The 19,600-nt window shown below is 48.4% G+C and overlaps 1 protein-coding gene across 5 annotated transcripts in view; it reads right to left on the bottom strand.

Annotated features, from left to right (window-relative positions):
* The window catches only part of LOC104678413 (pyridoxal-dependent decarboxylase domain-containing protein 1), a 62,036-nt gene that overhangs the window by 1,731 nt on the left and 40,705 nt on the right, over positions 1-19,600 (bottom strand). For 4 of the 5 annotated variants that reach the window (XM_030924388.1, XM_030924390.1, XM_030924389.1 and 1 more), the window contains 12 exons: positions 18,493-18,618; positions 14,731-14,781; positions 10,488-10,551; positions 7,911-7,999; positions 6,818-6,923; positions 4,994-5,165; positions 3,858-3,976; positions 3,441-3,562; positions 2,505-2,597; positions 2,330-2,426; positions 1,339-1,443; positions 640-872 (listed from right to left, as the gene is read on the bottom strand). In XM_030924388.1, the coding sequence (XP_030780248.1) occupies positions 640-872; positions 1,339-1,443; positions 2,330-2,426; positions 2,505-2,597; positions 3,441-3,562; positions 3,858-3,976; positions 4,994-5,165; positions 6,818-6,923; positions 7,911-7,999; positions 10,488-10,551; positions 14,731-14,781; positions 18,493-18,618 (1,377 nt within the window). Of the gene's footprint in view, positions 1-639; positions 873-1,338; positions 1,444-2,329; positions 2,427-2,504; positions 2,598-3,440; positions 3,563-3,857; positions 3,977-4,993; positions 5,166-6,817; positions 6,924-7,844; positions 8,000-10,487; positions 10,552-14,730; positions 14,782-18,492; positions 18,619-19,600 lie in introns of those variants that run through there. The other variant, XM_030924392.1, reaches the window with a different exon arrangement.

Here is a 19,600-nt window from a genome sequence, read left to right as displayed (position 1 = left end):
ACAAACAGTATATAAAGGGAGAAGTGGGCTTGTGGCAGAAGACAAGGCTGGATAGCAGCCTTGCCACAGCTCAAGTGGACACAGTCCTTACTAAGTCTCCAGGAAGAGCAGTAGCTGGGGAGGGTTTCTGATGCTCTTATTTACAATCCCACAAACACTGCTTTCCTTCAAGCCTAGCAGTCCCGTTGTATATTCAACTTGATCATACTAAAGACCAACTAACACCGACAGCAAAGGAAACGGCCAGTCTCACCTCTGAAGTGTCGCAGAGAACCTGGAGAATGCTAATGAAAAGCTGTTTTACCAAAAAGTTGCCACGTGCAACCTCAGAGCAAGGGTCCAAGTAGTAGACACTTGAAGTGTTTTTTGTAAATAAAAAGCATTTATGGTAACTTAGGAAAAAGTTCCTGGTTGGTTCTACATTTACATGAAGTTAGACAAGCTGACTGCCCTCCTAGAAAGCCTACCTTTCAGGCACATAATTGTGCCAAAATCCCAGTGAAGCACAAATAACAGTAATTTATATTAGTATGTGGCACAGTTCACATTTCCAATACAACTTCATCTTCCCTGAAACAATACTCAGTACAGTCTCAAACCACAAAGTGAGTCTTATCTTAAGCTCTCCGCTCCTTCTACCTGTGGGTGGTCATCTTCTGGGTGTGGGGCCCCTTTCTGGAAGGCCTCGGTCTGGTCAGCGTGCTGAGGGCTGGGAGCCCCTGGGTGTCCCTCAGTGCTGCTGGCCTCGAGGGTGATCTGCTCCGGCCCACCGGACAGATGCTCCACCTTTTCTAAGTCTTCAATGTGGCTGACTGAGCTGGTCTCACTCAAAGCATCTGAACCTCGCAGGGACCTCTTAAAAGGCTTCTGGCCTACAGAAAGGGCAGACAGACCGCGCCGAGGCTCAGTGAGGAGACTTCCGCAACACAGGCTGGCTGTGCAACAGATAATTGCTTTACTTCTGGACACGGCTTCAGCAGAAATCTTAACTACCGGCTCTGAGGTGTTTTAGGAGATGAGAAAACCGAGAGCTGCTAGCGTGACACCAACATGCTCCCCAGGCCAGGGAACTCTTAAGGTCATCTTCATTAGGAAACGCGCAGGAGGGTAAACACCACAGTGACAATGTCATCTTTCATTGTTGGGGGGAAGTTGGGGAAGAAGACCCCAACTTCCCCTTAGCATGCTACCGAGGGATTTCTTCAAGGCTGAATTCCACAGCCACCAAAATGGTTAAAGAGATGGCGGTAGTTGGTCTTAAATGAAGAGAAATAGACCTCGAGTTCAAGAACCCAGAAAACAAAGAAATACCTGAACTCAGCGTGAGGGGTCACTTACCTGGAAGCCTCTGCTTGGTGCGGCTGCCCGAGGGCGTTGGAGGCGGCGTGACTCCTGCACCTTGTGCTTTGTAGACGTATATGGGTTCCGTGGACTCCAGAGAGCCTGCGGGAGAGGAGAGGGCTGGGTGGAAACGACAGGCACAGGCTGCCCTGGAAGACACCACCTGCCCTCACATAGCCTTGCTCCCCAATAACCTCTTTCCAGCCATTGAGCCTGCCACAGACCGGTGGAGACAAGAGCACTTATGAATGTGCTGAGCTAGAGAGAGCCACCTCACAGGGCCAGCACTGCCAGCACTCGCCAGCAGTGCCGCATGAGCGCACCCAGGGAGCCAGGCCCAACAGGGAAATGTACTGTAGCCACAAGAAGTGGGTGCCTCTGCTGAAGGCTAAGGCTTGGGAGATTAGAAATCAGATTATCTTTTGCTTTCATGACAATGGAGTCATCGTTTCCTGGGGAAGAATGAAGGAAGGGGCTCAAGTGTAGGAAATTATTTCCTCGGTAGAACAGGAAAGGAGTCACAGACTGTTAACACCCTCCCCACATTCCAGTGGCTGGAACGCTTGCTGGCTGCCTGGTTCAGAATAAACCGTGCCAGCGCTCCATGCTTCAGTCTGCATTGCCGCTTGCAAAAGCCATCCTCTGCTGGTGCAGAACACACATGAAGAAGTATTAACCCTGAATCAAAATGCCCAAGACACAGCACCCTGAGAGTCTGCACGGCTGAGTAGGCGCGTCCTGATGGCCTCGCGGTGGCAACAGTTGCAGAGAGCGGGTAGCTGCTTCCCTGCTGTTTCAGCCGCCAGGGTGTGGGGGGAGGAGGACAGGGCACACCAGACCTTGTCTCCTCAGATGCCCAGCCCACACCCAGTGATGAAGAATGGGAACCAGGCCGGGCTTCTCAGTGCGAAGAGTGTTGGGACCCAAGGGCATCTGGTGAAACCTCCCAAGGTCAATTGAGACCTGGGAGGAGGCTATGCCATCCTACCTGCTGTCAAGTTAAAAGTTCTTCCCTTCTGTAAAGCCTGGACCGGAGAAAACCAATTCAGCACGGAGCCCACTACAGGGATCTGCCGCAACACCCCCTGCAAGACAGGACCAGTGCTCAGGGCCACCTGGCCTCACGGCGGCGCCCCCAGCCTGCTGCCCGTCGGGGGCCTCACCTCTTCCAGAAGCCGTTCTTCATTCGCCTTCTGCAGCTCGACCTGAGCTTCCTGAATGCCTTTCCGAACCACCTCTGTCATGTTTTCCAGAAGCTGCGGTTAAGACCAAGAAAGGCATTACTTGTTTAAGCTTCTTGCCTGGGACCCAGAAGAGCTAGTAACACGGCACTGAGGGAATATTTCAAAAGCAGGTCAATGAAATCCTGCATTGAAATGCCGGTGTAAAAAGAATAGAAAATCAAAGACAAGCGGATAAAATGCTCATAGAGGCCTAGGCGGACACACCTTGGTGAGCAGCCTCATCTGGTAGGTATTCTTGAAAACAGAGAAGTCATAAAGTCAGGCTCAGGAAGGAATGAAGCTGGCTCCTCGGCCGCATGTCTCTCCTTTTACAGCAGTCTTACCTTGGTCCCTCTTCTCTCCTTTTGAGTGATTTTAGGGAAGTAATGATCTGTTTGGAGGATACCTGATCAGCCTTCTAGCCTGGTCCTCCACACTAAGGGACCCACAGCAGTAGGTCTATTCCTGGTGGGAAGTGCTGTAGGGAAGGGGTATGGGGGGAACCACACATAAAGAAGCCCGTTTCATTCACCCTCAGGACACAGCTCCACAGCGGAAGTCCTCCCTGACCTTGGTGGCAGGGGTGAATGTGTCTGCCTGTGTGTCCAGCTACCCGCCCTCTTCTCCAATGCGGGGTTACTACACAGCGTGGCTATGTGGCTCTTTCCCCCTGAGCTTGTGAGATCACTGGGGCATGGGCTGTCAAACCCACTTGGCATCCCTGACACCTGGCACAAGGCCCAGCTTACAAAAAACATTGACAGGCTTGAAGAGAGAATGAACAGACATCCCAAGGGCAGCTCCCTTCCTCGTGACCCCCGCTGTTTGGTGGGACAAAACTCGGAAAAGGAATGAACACTGATGGGTGCTACGGACCCTGGAGTTCTCCTCTATCTCCCGGGCTGTGGCCGCAATGGTCTCCACGAGCTCAGCCACATCCATGTCCTCGCTCGCCATGCCGACATAAAGGCAGCTCTTCATGCTCTTATACTCAGGACCTGCAAAGGAAATGAGACAAACTTGGGTTCCCAAGTCCTCTGTCATGGGTGAGACGTGGACCTGCTCTCCTGTCCAGTAGCCTGACCACACACAAAGGGATCTCCTCCATGGAGATTCTAAGGACAGAGAGAAAGGCCTGGCAAGGCTGCAGAAAGGGAGGGAGGTCTCAGAACCCCACCTTCGCCCGGAACTCAGCCGGAGAGATGCTAATCCTCCAAGAGATAAGCCATCTTCTTTAAAGCCACTTAGCAAATGTCCTTCCAAACCTCACAGCTGACTTACAAAAGTAATTACCTATTTTAAATGTTAGGTCAGATTCCAGTTCATTTAACTTTTTCAGGAGTCCAGCGTGGATTTTTTCCCCTTCGGGATCTGATTTCAAACTGCTCTTATCATCATTAGCATGTTCATACCTAAAATAACATCAAACAACAGCATTTCAGCCTGAAAGATCAAATGTCTCTTCTGATACAGAATTAGAGGTGGAGTAGAAACCTCTAGATATTAGCAGGACAATGGAGTGGATCCAATGGGCAAAAGAACTACTGCCAGTGTCTCCAGACCACAAAGTTTCAGGAAGGCCACAGGTGTATAGATTGCCAGGAGTAAAGAGAAAGTCACAGGAAAGCCTTTTTTTTTTTTTTTTTTTTTTTTTCTTTTTGAGGCAGGGTCTCACTTGGTGGCCCAGGCTAGAGTGCAGTGGCATGATCTTGGCTCACTGCAACCTCCACTTCCTGGGCTCAGTTGATCCTCCCATCTAAGCTTCCTGAGTAGCTGGGACTACAGGTGTGCACCACCACCCCGGCTAACTTTTGCAATTTTGTAGAGATGGGGTTTCGCCATGTTGTCCAGGCTGGTCTCAAGCTCCTGGTGAGTGATCTATCCTCCTGTCAGCCTCCCAAAGTGCTGGGATTACAGGCAGGAGCCACCATGCCCAGCCGAAAGCCTAAGTCTTTAGTTCCATGTAAGGTCTGGAAGTCTCATGTGCAATACAAAAAGAGGTTTGCCTCACCTCTGAAGGCGAGAGAAAGCAGCCACAGGACTGCACCCACTGAACGAGAAAGGACAGGGGAGTTCTCTTTCCCCTCTTTCCCCAAGAGCTGGGTTCTTTACTGATTTGCAATTCTCTATATGCCCTGGATAGTAACCATTGTCAGTGATATATACCTGTCAGCATCTTCTCCTAGGTAGCTGAGAGTCGGCACACACAGGCAGGACATTCAGCAACTCCCCTCCCTGAGTGCCATGGTGAGCCGAATTGCCTGCTTGCACTGTGCTTTTGTAAATGCCCAGAAAACTGAGTTGCATGTTTGTTAAGTATATTGTGACTACACAGTCATCTTGGATTTCTAAGGTGGTACACAAAATGACCCACCCGTGTTCTTCATACAGAAAAGTCTCTAACATCAAGTGGCTGGCCAAGACTTTACCTGACAACCCCTATTCCAGGCCAGTTAGGGTCATCAACATATAGGAGACCTGCCGTTGCTTCCACTTCCTGCTTGAACTCTTCACGCAACTGGAGCGTAGAGCTCAGCACTGGCAGTTTGCTTTCTATGCAGGCTACGAGCTGATCCACGTCCTCTCCCCGAGTTCCTAAAACTGAAGATGTTCACAAAATGTCAGAGAATGCTCACAAGATGGCCAGTGACAAGAGGGCAGGGCTCCCTCTTCCACTACTGGGAAGGTCAAAAGCTCGAGGTACTCCAGTTACCTGGAGCCATGGAGATTAAAAAAAAAAGGCACTCAACCCAGACATGGAAGAATTAGGGTTAGAAACGACACAGCTGGCTGTAGCAGGTGTGGAGTGTTTCCCTCACAGATGTGGCCCACAATGACACACTCCAGTGTTAGAAATCACTCTTCCCACAGCAAGCCTACTTCAGGCAGGCTGGAGACATCACACCACAGGTTCAGCACAGAAAGCCAGCCACAGATTCTATACATTCCTACGACTGAGAAAGGGAAGTACTGTGGTAGGCTGGTGTCCCCACACAGGAACGGCAGGGAGATGGTGACAGTGCCGGGCCTCAGGGCTCACTGGCTTACTTTTGCAGTGTTAGAGACTAAGCCTCTAGAGCTGTGGCCAGGCAATCCTTATAGTGGCCAGTGCTTTGGGAAGCTGAGGCAGGAGGATCACTTAAGGCCAGGAGTTCAAGAGCAGCCTGGGTGACATAGTGAGACGACGTCTCTATGAAAAATTAAAAAAAAAAAAAAATAGATGTGGTGGTGCTCGCCTGTAGTCCCACCTCCTTGGGAGGCTGAGGCAGGGGACTGCTTGAGCCCAGGAGGTCGAGGTTGCAGTGAGCTATAGTCAAGACACTGCATTCCAGCCTGGGTGACAAATGAGACCTTGTTTCTAAAAAAATAATAAAAACCAAAGCACAGATCCCCAGGCTCCACTCTAGACTCTCTGGAGGTGGGCAGCCACTGGTTGTGTGTAAAGCTCCTGGGTGACTGTCATGTGCAGTGGGGAGTGAGAACCCTTGCAGTGGGGAACGGAAGATCACAAGACATCAAAATACAGGAATTCTGGCCTGGCCGACATGGCAAAACCCTGTTTCTACAAAAAATGCAAAACCTAGTCCAGTGTGGTGGCTCACACCTGTGGTCCCAACTCCTCGGGGGCTGAGGTGGGAAGATCATTTGAGCCCAGGAGGTCAAGGCTGCAGTGAGCCATGATCACACCACTGCACTCCAGCCTGGGTGACGGAGCAAGACCCTGACTCAACAGCAACAAAAAAGGAATTCAGGTGGTGACTTTTTTTTTGAGACGGAGTCTCCTCTGTCGCCCAGGCTGAAGTGTAGTGGTGTAATCTCAGCTCACTGCAACCTCTGCTTCCTGGGTTCAAGTGATTCTCCTGCCTCAGCCTCCCAAGTAGCTGGGACTATAGGCGTGTACCACCAGGCCTGGCTAAATTTTTGTCTTTTTAGTAGAGACAGGGTTTCACCATGTTGGCCAGGCTGGTCTTGAACTCCTGACCTCAGATGATCCGCCTGCCTTGGCCTCCCAAAGTGCTGGGATTACAGGCGTGAGCCACCAAGCCCAGCCAATTCAGGTGACTTCTGAATTCTCATTCTGATTCTGATACGTTACATGGGAATGCTAATCTACCTAAATTTAGCCCAAAAGAAAAGGAAATGCCCCTCCAAAAAGAGATGCTAATGACTCCAGGAGGAGAGAGTATCATAAGCGCAAGCCAATCCACCCAGCAGCCCCAGAACAAGAGCAAGGGATGTCCGGGCCTGGTTACCTGCTGCCGTCATCAAAGGGCTGAACCGCACACACGTGCCCTCGGCTTCCAGATCCATGACCGTGAGGCCACTTGCAGGCACCAGCTGCTTCAGCTGGTCTCCCAGCTGTGAGGACAAAATGAACACCCTCCTGTAACGAGGGACTCAGAAGTCTTCAGGACCCACCCTCATCCGCTCGGCCCCAGACCAAAGAGGCTTCCAGAGAACTGGTTCCTTCTCATCTTTTGACTGTCTCTGAATACTTAGAGCAGCTTTTTAAAAACAGTAAATTTTATGTTTTTTTCTTATTAATACAAGTTCATCGTAGAAAAATTTAGGAAATACAGGTAAAAAAAAAAAAAAATAACAATGACCCACAACACATTACTAAGCGACACCCACTGCTGACATGTGGTCTAACCCCAGTGTCACTTCTCTGAGTGGCAGGTGGGGTGTTGTAGTTGTTGCCATAAAACAGGCTACTCGACACTGCTTAGTAACCTGCACTGATTCATTTCGTTTATGATGACCAGTTCCCTTCTGCTTGAGACATTCAGCTCTATGGTCTCTCACAGCTGTGCTGAGCCCCAGCATGGGTGTACCAGGACTTATCCGCCAACCCTGCTAGGCTGGGCGTGTCCAGCATTGGCTAGGACCGCTGCTGACGCTGTCCCACACTGTTCACAACATGCTTCAGACTCAAATTCTAGAGTTACTATTCAGTGCCCAAAAAGCTACCAAAGCGCAGGCCTGGCTCCACACTGCCAGCTGCAGATGCTCGGCAGACTCTGCCTGGGGCTCCCGGCTGTGCTGCCCGGGCTCACCAGAACCCACCGCAGCTGCCCTGCAGCCCACATTTTGCCTGTTATCTCACAGCCTTATACGGCAGCAAGGAAAGTGAGGAAGCAATGTCGGAAGGACTTGCCAGAGGTGACCCAGCTCATGAGGTGGTAACAGAACGGGGAACAGAACCCCAGAGCAGGCCCAGCACTGGCAGGGCGGCTCCTCCTGTGGGCCTCAGTTCCCATACAGGAGCGTGCGTCACCCTCACCAGCAGGTGGGACGGTGATGGGCCAGGACCTGAAAGGAAAGGCAGGCAGCTGCCATTCTCACCCAGCGATTCAGCGCGTCACACGAGTGCCTCTCCCGGCCAACTGCCGAAGGTGTCATGGTGGGCACTGGGATAGCTTTAAACACCGGATCTGACACCAAAACACAGAAAGGGAGTCACTCCCAGAAACACAGCTGACCAAAAACAACACCCTCCCAACCCTACTTCATTCCCATCCCAATACTAGCCCGAGGGCACTGACTCGTATTACTGAATTCTCATGTATTATCTGACAGAAGGGCTACGTTTCTTTTTCCTCACGATCTATGTAACACTTGAATACATTCACATAAAACAGAATTATTGGCCGGGCGTGGTGGCTCAAGCCTGTAATCCCAGCACTTTGGGAGGCCGAGGCGGGCGGATCACGAGGTCAGGAGATCGAGACCATCCTGGCTAACATGGTGAAACCCCGTCTCTACTAAAAAAATACAAAAAACTAGCCGGGCGAGGTGGCGGGCGCCTGTAGTCCCAGCTACTCGGGAGGCTGAGGCAGGAGAATGGCGTAATCCCAGGAGGCGGAGTTTGCAGTGAGCTGAGATCTGGCCACTGCACTCCAGCCTGGGTGACAGAGCGAGACTCCTTCTCAAAAAAAAAAAAAAAAAAAAAAAAACAGAATTATTAATTTCATTTTTGAAAAGGTTTGCTTTCAAGGGATTTCAAGAGGAAACAGCAATTGTTGTAAGTTAGTAACCAGTCTCCCAAGCACCGTGTGAGGTCTGTGAGAGCCACGATCATCCAACTAGGCCTCACAGTGGGTGCCAACCCATGCCAGGCACAGAGCCCAACACTTGAGACAGAAGGCAGGTAAGGTTTCTGTCATCTTGGAGCTTACATTTTAGTTGAGGAAACGGACCATAAAGAAAGAAAATCACTCATGTGGTTGTTAGTGTCACGAGAGAAGCTGGGGGCTCTGATAGAAAATGATGGAGTCCCTCAGGCAGGATAGGCAGGGAAGGCTCTCTGAGGAGGTGGATACTTAGTAGAGACTGAAATGGTGAGGAGGAGCTGGCACCAGAAGAGAGAAATGTGTGTGAGGCAGAGGGAACACCGAGTGTTACGCCCTTGCAGTAGGAAAGGGCAGAGTGTTCCTGCAGTGCGGAAAAGACCGGTCTGACTGAGGCACAATGAACTAGAGGAAGAGTGGAAGAGGGGAAGGCAGAGGGGAAGTCGGGGCAGAGTGTGCAGGCCTCATGGGGCGTGGGAGAGCCTGGCCTTTGTTCCACTGAAACGGTAAGATACCCTTGGGCTCTGGGCACGGAAGTGACACTGATACAGGAGTGCTGGGAAGAGAAGAGCGTGGTCCCTTCAAATGACACAGAAGCAGGGAAGGGAAGTGCTGGGGAGATAAAGGCAGGTCCCTGGCGAGGGCTCCACCCCACGGACCTACGTGAGGACAGGCACTCCTGCCTTCCCCCACATGCTGCATTTCCCAAGACCACCCTGGCCCGCCACACCACCATCCTGGGCCTATAAAAACCTGAGACCCTAGTGGGCAGACCAAAGTGGCCAGATGGCAAGAGGAACACATTGGTGGAAAAAAGACACAAGGGGCTGGTCATCGAGAGCAGGTCGGCAGAAGAGCACCCCGACCGGCAAGCCAGCAGGCCATTGGCCAGCGGGATGAGGCGGGGTTTGGCCAGGGCCGCTGACTGGCCCAACTCCAAGGGAAAACTATCTCCCTTCTGGCTCCCCCATTGGCGGAGAGCTACTTCCACTCAATAAACCTTGCACTCATTCTCCAAGCCCACGTGTGATCCCATTCTTCCGGTACACCAAGGCAAGAACATGGGATACATTAATCCCTCTGTCCTTGTGATAAGGAAGGGGGTCTAACTGAGCTAAAACAAGCTGCCTACAGACGACTAAATTAAAAGAGCACACTGTAACACATGCCCACTGGGGCCTTAGGAGCTATAAAACATTCACCCCTAGATGCTGCCATGCAGTCGGAGCCCCACAGCCCGCCTGTCTGTATGCTCTCCTACAGGTTTGAGCAGCAGCGGGGCATTGAAGAAGCGAGCCACACCCCCATCACGTGCCCTGTGAGGGGGACAAGGGAACCTTTCCAGTTTCAACACCATGTGACTTCCACTTATAACCCTCACTCTGCCAGGTGGAGAATGGTCTGGAATGGGCTGTGTAGAATGTATGAAAGTCAGAAATCAGTTGAGAGGGGACAATGGCCATCCAGGTAAAAAAATAATGGTGCCCTGGACTAGATTGGTGGCACTTGGGACATTCTTTAAAGATACAGATTCCTGGGTACAACCTACTGACTCAAAATATGTGGGAAGTAAGGCCCACAAATCTTTATGTTCAAGCAACTCTTTCTCAGCCATTCCAGCACTGGTCCAGCGACTGGCATTTGGGAACCCCTGGTTTAATCACCGCAAACTATCAGCAAAATACTAAGGCATTTCGGACTGAAGTTTTCATGAACATTATTACATTTTTCTGAAATGCTGGCTGAAGATTTTTCGCAATAAAAATATTTTGAACTATTTAACTTGAAATGGTATCAAATTCAAAGCCTTTAACACAGATATGAAAATAACCCTCTTTTAAAATTCACTGACCTGAGTCTGGTAATTCCTGGAAAAATCTGAACACCACCACTGGGGAGCTGAGCTCATCCTCCACCTGGAAGAATGGAAGTCTCATATCACCAAGTAACATTAAACTCGACACCTTCAAAATGAAATGCTGAGTTCAAAAACTCGCTTAGAGATGCTCTATTTGTAAATAAACACACTAAAAAGTTCAGAGATTAATTTCAGTTGCTAGAAAAACAAAAATCAAATGTTTAGTAAAATTTTGAAAAATAACTATAAGCCAGCCCCTGAAAGCACACTGTGAATTATAAGATAGCTGACACTGGTACATTGAAATTAAAGCATGGGGAAATTTTAATAAGGGATAAACATAGGTCTAACATTAAAGATTCAAATCAGTAAGAAGCAGTGAAATTAGACTCAGTGCTGAGAGAGCCCATGCTTTCAAGAATCCCAGAAATTATGCAAGATTTATTGAAACTTAAACTTTTTTTTTTGAGATGGGGTCTTGCTATGTTGTCCAGGCTGGTCTTGAACTCTTGGCCTCAATTAATCCTCCTACTTTGGCTTTCCAAGTGATGGGATTACAGGCGTGAGACACTGTGCCTGGCCAACTAGAAGTTTTTATATTCACAGGAAAAAAGAGGGAGAAACAAGTACTTTCTTCCCCTTTGTAAAACTTTTGGAACAAGATGCAAGTCCTGCTGGAGATGTAGACAAGCACAGCTGAGAACTGGATCTGTGTATTTTCTTTTTTTTTTTTTTTTTTTTTGAGACGGAGTCTCGCTCTGTCGCCCGGGCTGGAGTGCAGTGGCCGGATCTCAGCTCACTGCAAGCTCCACCTCCCGGATTCAAGCCATTCTCCTGCCTCAGCCTCCCGAGTAGCTGGGACTACAGGCGCCCGCCACCTCACCCGGCTAGTTTTTTGTATTTTTTAGTAGAGACGGGGTTTCACCATGTTAGCCAGGATGGTCTCGATCTCCTGACCTCGTGATCCGCCCGTCTCGGCCTCCCAAAGTGCTGGGATTACAGGCTTGAGCCACCGCGCCCGGCCTGGATCTGTGTATTTTCTAATATATTTACTTATTATTAAAGACAGGCCCCAGACAACTAACTTCATTAGTGGGTTTCCTAACAGTTGAAAACATCCACTGCATTATGTATTATGATAATCCAGCAGCGAGTTCCTGTTCTGCATCAAACAGTATACCCTGACCTGGTCAAGCCATGGGGTAAGGGTACCGTAAACAGCCATGTCCTTGGCAGGCTCTGTGGTACTGCAGGGGCATGTGGGCGGTCCTGGGGGAGAAGATCTCTAAGCATCCAACAATCCCAGAACTATAGCTCTAGTCATAAAACTTCTGTTCCAAGGCTCTTTGAGTGTGATGACTCACTGGTAGGGCCTCAACAGGAAATGCTAACTTGGAAAGGCAAGAAGCAGCGGCCCAAGATCTTTTCTACTAACTTTTCAAAGGACCGTGTGGACAGGATTCAGATCAAGCAGGATGTGAATTCGAATCTGCCGGTTATTTGCGGGGCCAGTCCTGTGCTAAGTGCCTTCACATCCGCCATGTTTCACTTCCACAGACGAATAAACGTGATACTTTTAAAGGTATGGCGGGGGGGGGTGCTTCATATTTAAATAGGGGGGCAAGTTATAAGCAAGTAGGAACAAAAAGGCAACAAAATAATCCACCCATTCTCCCATCCTCAGCTAGGAGATGGCAGAGTGAGGTGAGTGCCAAGACTTCTATGAATATTATGATCATCTTTTCTTTCTTTGAACTCAGTGGTCTCAAATGTCAATGTGTGTAAGAAATACTGTACAGGGTTAGAGACACTCCTGGTTCTAGCAACGTGATAGACTGAGTGGATACTGAAGTTGTCAATTCTGAATATCTGAAATACTGGATTAAATATGACCAAGAACCAAAAAAAGGTTAAACCATGGCTGGGCTCACACACACAAAAAGGTGAATCCACAGAGGAAACAGACGACTGTCAGCTGAGTGGCAGGGGATGGGGGCATGTCTGGGGCCTGGCACTGGGCTTTCAGGGCTAGGGTCTTGGGTGTTAATGCCCAGGTGAGGGACAGTGGTGAGTCTGTATAAGGCCTTTACAAAGCTTCTATAGGAAAGACAAACAGATCTGATTTCAGATAGTAATAAGAGTGATGAAGACGACCCAAGGGATGGAGTGACATCTGACGGTGGGAGGGTATCTTAGGGTGGTCAGGAAAGGCCTTTCTGAAGAGGTGAGATCTGAATTAAGATCTGAAAGGTAAGAAACCAGTCATTAGAAGAATTGGGGCTGGGGAGGCTGGGCGCGGCTCACGCCTGTAATCCCAGCACTTTGGGAGGCTGAGGCGGGAGGATCATGGGATCAGGAGTTCAAGACCAGCTTGGCCAACATGGTGAAATCCCGTCTCTACTAAAAATACAGAAATTAGTGGGCATGGTGGCGCGTGCCTGTAATTCCAGCTACTTGGGAGGCTGAGGCAGGAGAACTGCTTGAACAGGGAGCCAGGAGGCGGAGGTTGCAGTGAGCCGAGATCGTGCCACTGCGCTCCAGCCTGGGCTACAGAGTGAGACTCCATCACAAAAAAAATAAAAAGAATTGGGGGTGAGGGGGCGGGAAACGGTGTTTCCAGGCAGAGAGAAGAGCATGTACAAAGGAGACTGTTGGGAGGGTTAAATGAAATAACGCATGTAAGGTACTTAATACCACGCATGCATTTCACAAGCAGCAGTTGGGACGGTGGTGATGACAGTGATGACGATGATGACAACGATGACTCACAGGCCCTAACACCTCATGGTGTTAGCCAATTATTGTATCCTCTACTGAGAAAACAGCCATTGGAAGAAGGGACAGAGCAGGCTTTCTGCCTGGGCCAGTGTGGCCTACAGAGATGCTCCAACACGACTGGTGATTAGCACCACTGGGTCCCCCGATTTGAGAATGAGGGAGCAGCAATGACTGAGGAAAAGCTGAGTGCACTCAGCACGGCAGGGGCAGGAAAGCAAACAGGCCCAGCACTGCCTGGATTCCTAACAGCTTGCTCAAGCGAGGCCATAATTTGCTTCTCTGTTTGCAATCAGAGGAGTCCAACCAACATACTTTCATTTGACAGTGGAGCTTACAGGCCTGGAAAGAATATGACTCAGTGTCACAGGGTCACCCTGTGGCACTGCTTAAGAGTAGGGCCCAGGCCTCTGAACTTAGATTCATCCCTTCTGCTTTTCCAGTGGTCCCCTTCCTCGTCCAAGGCTAGAACCCCCCACGGAGCTAGAACTCGGGTCAACTGGCTCCAGACTCTCACTCAGAAGGCAGAGTAGACACACCCCCTTCAACAAAACCATGCATTTTTTTTCTTCCTTGAGACAGGGTCTCTGTCACCCAGGCTGGCGTGCAGTGGCACAATCTCAGCTCACTGCAATCTCTGCCTCCCGGGTTCAAGCAATTCTTTCACCTCAGCCTCCCCAGTAGCTGGGACTACAGGTGTGTGCCACCACGCTCAGCTACTTTTTGTATTTAAACCAAACCATGTTCTAAAAGAAAAATAAACTCTACTGACTTGAACCCCAAATACGCTCAAATGTTAGTTGTAAACTTAAGCATACCTTGCAGAATTGTCAAAGAAACACTCAAGTGAACCTATTTAAATCGGAATTTGACATATATTTCCTGAAGTTCTAAAATACAATGAAGCAAAACACAAAAACAATCAAACCTGAACTGATCCTCATTCTCTCCTAAATCCTTATTTCCTTGTTTAGTTATGCCTAGGGAGCAACCTCTGTTGGATTCACTTCAGGAAGGTATCAGAAGACAAGAGCAGGGCCATTTCCTTTTCCCTTTCTCCCCCTTCATGCAAATGAAAACTGATGGCAGAAGGTTTCAGAAAGAGAAGCCCAAAGCATTCTGAGGCACACAGTGAGTTTTCATTTTGGGAAGATGAGTGTGCTCAAGGCCTTGGGCAGCTGAACTCAATGGTGTTCATCTTTGTGCAATTCTGAACTTTAACACAATAAATGAAGTCTACGAAAAGCACCGTAGGAATTAAACATTGTATGGTTCAAATTTCTTCGCTTCAGGCTCACTGCATAAATATAGGCAGTTTATTGTTGTTGTTGTTGTTTTTACCCGAGCTGACACAACTCCACTGAAATGTGGAGAAAATCATTCTAAAGTTCTAAAATCATTCTAAGTTGCCGAAGTTTAAAAAAAGTTACGTTTTCAAAACATATGAAATTATATACTATACCAAGATTTTGATGTAATTCACTTTCTTCAAATTTTCCTGCAACCGTTGACTCTGCAAATGACAAAAAATAGCACGTGTAATTAGACGGACACGGGATATGAAGAAGTGGTTTTCACCAGGGGCTATGGAGGTCTGTGAACATGGATGTCAGGCAAAGTCACCTGCGACTTGGTGGTTTCTAAGTTCAGCCACCCGTTTTTGTATTTCAACATCTGTAAATATTCAACAATGTTTCATTTAAAAGTTACACTAGTAATTCAAGAAAAGCAGTTTCTAGTAAGACACAGAAATCTGTAGTATTTGCAGTGTAAGTCTTTCATTCAAAAGCTACTGAGTATAAACACGTGCAAGGCACAGTACCAAACACTGGGGGAGACCAATGACAAATGAGAAGACACAGCGCACTCAAGAGCTGGTGATAAGAGCATGATGCTGCCACTTACCACCTGTAGGACCACGGGTAAGTCACTTCATCTGCCAGTCACCAGCTATTTAACCTGTCTGTGCTTCAGTTCCCTCAATTATAAAATGGGGAGGACAGTATGTATCTCACGTAGCTGTGAGGATTAAATGAGTTGATATGCAATACAAGTGCTTAGGAACGCGGTCTAGAATGTAGTGTCACTAGACTAATGTCTCAATCCCAGGTCCCTCATCACTAATCGTATCTAACTCATGGGATTGGAGTACATTAATTAAACAGATACTCACTGAGTACTGGACAGTAGAAAGCCCCTCAAGAAATTCCTTTTTTTCTTCAAGAAAATTAATTCTGAATACACTGACATGAGTGGAACTTACATTCTAGTGAAGCTGCAGGATCAAATGAGATGATGCATGGAAGTACTTCGTGGTGCCTGACACTGAGGTGTCAATAACTACTGAAGAAGAGAAACAAGAGAAGGAAGAGGAGGATGAGGAGGCGAATGCTGATTTGCGCTCTCAGGAAATGCACGCTCCACTGTGGACTATAAGGCATGGCTATATACAGATGACCATGTCTGCCAAATGTCCATGCAGTTTAACACATGCATTTAGCCTGTGAGTCGGCAGCAGGACAGCATTCAAATCCTCAGAAGCATACGGTTCTGCCTGCAGGAAGATGCCAGAGCTGTGCTCACCTCAAGGGTTTGGTAGTTAATGGCATCATTCTGCACTCCATAGCCAAGGGGAATTGAAAAAATCTCCAAGTACCTAAACCGTCTCTAAATTAAGTTATTAAGGCTTCTCTTTCCTAAGAACCACATCTCAAGAAGTGAGCTAACGGCACAGTGAGACACTTTTCAAAAAATGCACCACTTTTGTAAACATAATAAGCATCAATCTTTTTTTTTTTTTTTTTTTGAGACAGGGTCCTACTCTATCGCCTAGGCTGGAGTGGAGTAGTGCAGTAGTGCTATTTGGGCTCACTGCAACCTTGACTGCCTGGGCTCAAGTGATCTTCCCACGTCAGCCTCCTGAGTAGCTGGGTTTGCACCAATACAGCTGGCTAATTTTTGTATTTTTTGTAGAGACAAGATTTCGCCATGTTGCCCAGGCTGGTCTTGAACTCTGGGGCTTCAGTGATCCACCTGCCTGTGCCTCCCAAAGTGCTGGGATTAGAGGCATGAGCCATTGCACCCAGCCCAGAGGATAAATCTTAAAACTATTGAACTATCCTAACATATGATGAATAAATGGACTACTGCTAGAGCACTATGAAAATACTTGTTTTTCGTGTGTGTGTATGTGTGTGTGTTTTAGATGGAGTCACCCAGCCTGAAGTGCAGTGGCACGACCTTGGCTAACTGCAACCTCCACCTCCCAAGTTCGAGCAATTCTCCCTGCCTCAGCCTCCTGAGGAGCTGGGACTACAGGTGCCTGCCACCATGCCTGGCTAATTTTTGTGTATTTAGTAGAGACGGGGGGGTCTCACCATGTTGGCCAGGCCAGTCTCAAACTCCTGACCTCAGGTGATCCGCCCACCTCAGCCTCCCAAAGTGCTGGGATTACAGGTGTGAGCCACCGCACCCGGCCACTTATTTTTCTTAAATACAGAAATGATACTTGAGGAAGTGCCAACTCCCCAAGAATATATTTAAAACAAAGATTTCAACCCACATGCATAATTTACTATGTGAACAGATACTACAGAAAGAGCTCTACCTGTATTCATTCCTCGAGCCATCCTGGCAATCCTGTGTCATATATTTCACAGTTAAGAAAATGGAGGTGATGCACTTCTGAGCTTAGGTAGGGCTCAGCTCTAACCCTGAGTAAATATGACCTTGGTGTTTTTCTTTTTTTTTTTTTTTTTTTTTTGAGACAGAGTCTCACTCTGTCGCCCAGGCTGGAGTGCGGTGGCGCGATCTCGGCTCACTGCAAGCTCCACCTCGCGGGTTCATGCCGTTCTCCTGCCTCAGCCTCCCGAGCAGCTGGGACTACAGGCACCTGCCACCACACCCGGCTAATTTTTTGTATTTTTAGTAGAGACGGGGTTTCACCATGTTAACCAGGATGGTCTCGATCTCCTGACCTCGTGATCTACCCGCTTCAGCCTCCCAAAGTGCTGGGATTACAGGCGTGAGCCACCGCGCCCGGCCTGTTTTTTTGCTTTCTAAATGCTATGATCTGAATATTTATGTCCCCACAAAATTCCTTTGTTGAAACTTAATCCCGGCCGGGCGCGGTGGCTCAAGCCTGTAATCCCAGCACTTTGGGAGGCCGAGACGGGCGGATCACAAGGTCAGGAGATCGAGACCATCCTGGCGAACACAGTGAAACCCCGTCTCTACTAAAAATACAAAAAATTAGCCGGGCGAGGTGGCGGGCGCCTGTAGTCCCAGCTACTTGGGAGGCTGAGGCAGGAGAATGGCGTGAACCCAGGAGGCGGAGCTTGCAGTGAGCGGAGATCACGCCACTGCACTCCAGCCTGGGCGACAGAGCAAGACTCCGCCTCAAAAAAAAAAAAAAAAAAAAAAAAAAAAAAGAAACTTAATCCCAAATGAGTTGAGGCCTTTGGGAGGTGATTAGGGTGGGGATGAGGATGGAACCCTCATGAACAGGATTAGTGACCTTCCGAAAGAGGCTCAAGGGGCTGTGTTCACCCCTTCTGCCATGTGAGGCCACATGCAAGGCACTATCTATGAGGAACCGGCCCTCACCAGACACGGAATCTCCTGGCACCTTGATCTGAGACTTCTCACGTCCAGAACTGTAAGCAATAAATGTCTGTTGTTTATAAGTTACCCAGTCTAAGGTATTTTGTTATAGAAGGTTGGTCTAAAACACTGAAATATGGCATAATTATGTATTTTTCACAATTAGAACACACCTAAAATGGAGAGAGAATTAGAATTGTCCCCAAGAGCCCTGCAATTTGGGAACCCAAGCCAGCTGGTTTTCAAAATATCCATGCCCTCCATAACCACCCTGTCACCTTCCCATTCCTTCGCTGTAGTCAGTCAATTAACCCACCCCTCCACCTTTTGCACCCTTCTCCACTCCTTGGAAGTCATCTGTGACTTCTTTTCTGATCCCATGCTGACAATGGTGTTCCTTTTCATCTGATTTCATCGGCACACAAATGCTGGGACAGACAACCCAGCACTTTCTCCCAGAACTTTGAACAAGAAAGATTTACATGCAGGGCAGTTAGTCACTGGCTCACAAGACAGTCAATCCAGACAACAACATTCTGGATGGAAGGTACAGAAATGAGACGTTTCTCTGTCTCTGCTGTGGCCAAAGAGTCTTTCATTTAAATGTCAGGCTTCTACTCACCAGTTGACAGGCATGCTTGATCCTCTCCACAATCCCATCAAGTCCCAAGTATTGTAAAGACAACCACAGAGGGAGGGCACGGAGTTTGTCTGCGGGCTTATTTGATGTAAGACCAGCAACTAAAGTCTAAAAAAGTCAAAAGAGGTTTATTAATCAAAGCCATTGCAATCTCATAATAGAACCAGCTACCATTTGCTACCACTTAGTATGGGCGAGATGCCATACTAGTCACTTGGCTTACATTTTCCATTTGATCTTTCAACAACTCTAAGAGCTAAGTATTCTAGGTAATCACTCAGAGACCTCGGTTTGTCCAAGGGTTCACAGCTCAGGAGTGGCAAAGCCAGGAAAAGCCAGTAGAAAACCCAGATGGGTCACATCCCAGAACCTAGGAGACTCCCCACTTCGAAGGTAGCTCTGAGCATCCTCAAACGCCTGGCCATTATTTGCTGAGCAAGACAGCAGACAGTGTTTTAGTAGAAATCACTTAAACCTTATTTTGCATGCTGACTTATATTATCAAGAACCATACAATTTTTTTTTTCTTTTTTGTGACAGGATTTTGTTTTCACTCTATTGCCCAGGCTGGAGTGCAGTGGTGTGACCATAGCTCACTGCAGCCTTGATCTCCAGGGCTCAATCAGCCCTCCCACATTAGCCTCCTGAGTAGCTGGGACTACAGGCTCACACCACCATGCCTAGCTAATTCTTTAGTATTTTTCTATAGAGATGGGGTTTCGCCATGCTGCCCAGGCTGGTCTCAAATTCGGGCTCAAACAATCTGCCTGCCTCAGCCTCCCAAAGTGCTGGGATTACAGGCATGAGCCACCATGCCTAGCCCACAACTACAATTAAAAAAAAAAAAAATGTGGTCGGGTGCAGAGGCTCACACCTGTAATCCCAGCACTTTGGGAGGCTGAGGCAGGCAGATCACCTGAGATCGGGAGTCCAAGACCAGCCTGATCAACATGGTAAAATCCTATCTCTACTAAAAATACAAAATAAGCCAGACGTGGTGGCACGTGCCTGTAATCCCAGCTACTTGGGAGGCTGAGGCAAGAGAATCACCTGAACCGAGGAGGTGGAGGTTGCAGTGAGCCAAGATCAT

Source organism: Rhinopithecus roxellana, chromosome 20 (genome assembly GCF_007565055.1).
Source record: "Rhinopithecus roxellana isolate Shanxi Qingling chromosome 20, ASM756505v1, whole genome shotgun sequence".
Taxonomy (NCBI): Eukaryota; Metazoa; Chordata; class Mammalia; order Primates; family Cercopithecidae; genus Rhinopithecus; species Rhinopithecus roxellana.
This window is presented reverse-complemented; position numbering and strand designations above follow the sequence as displayed.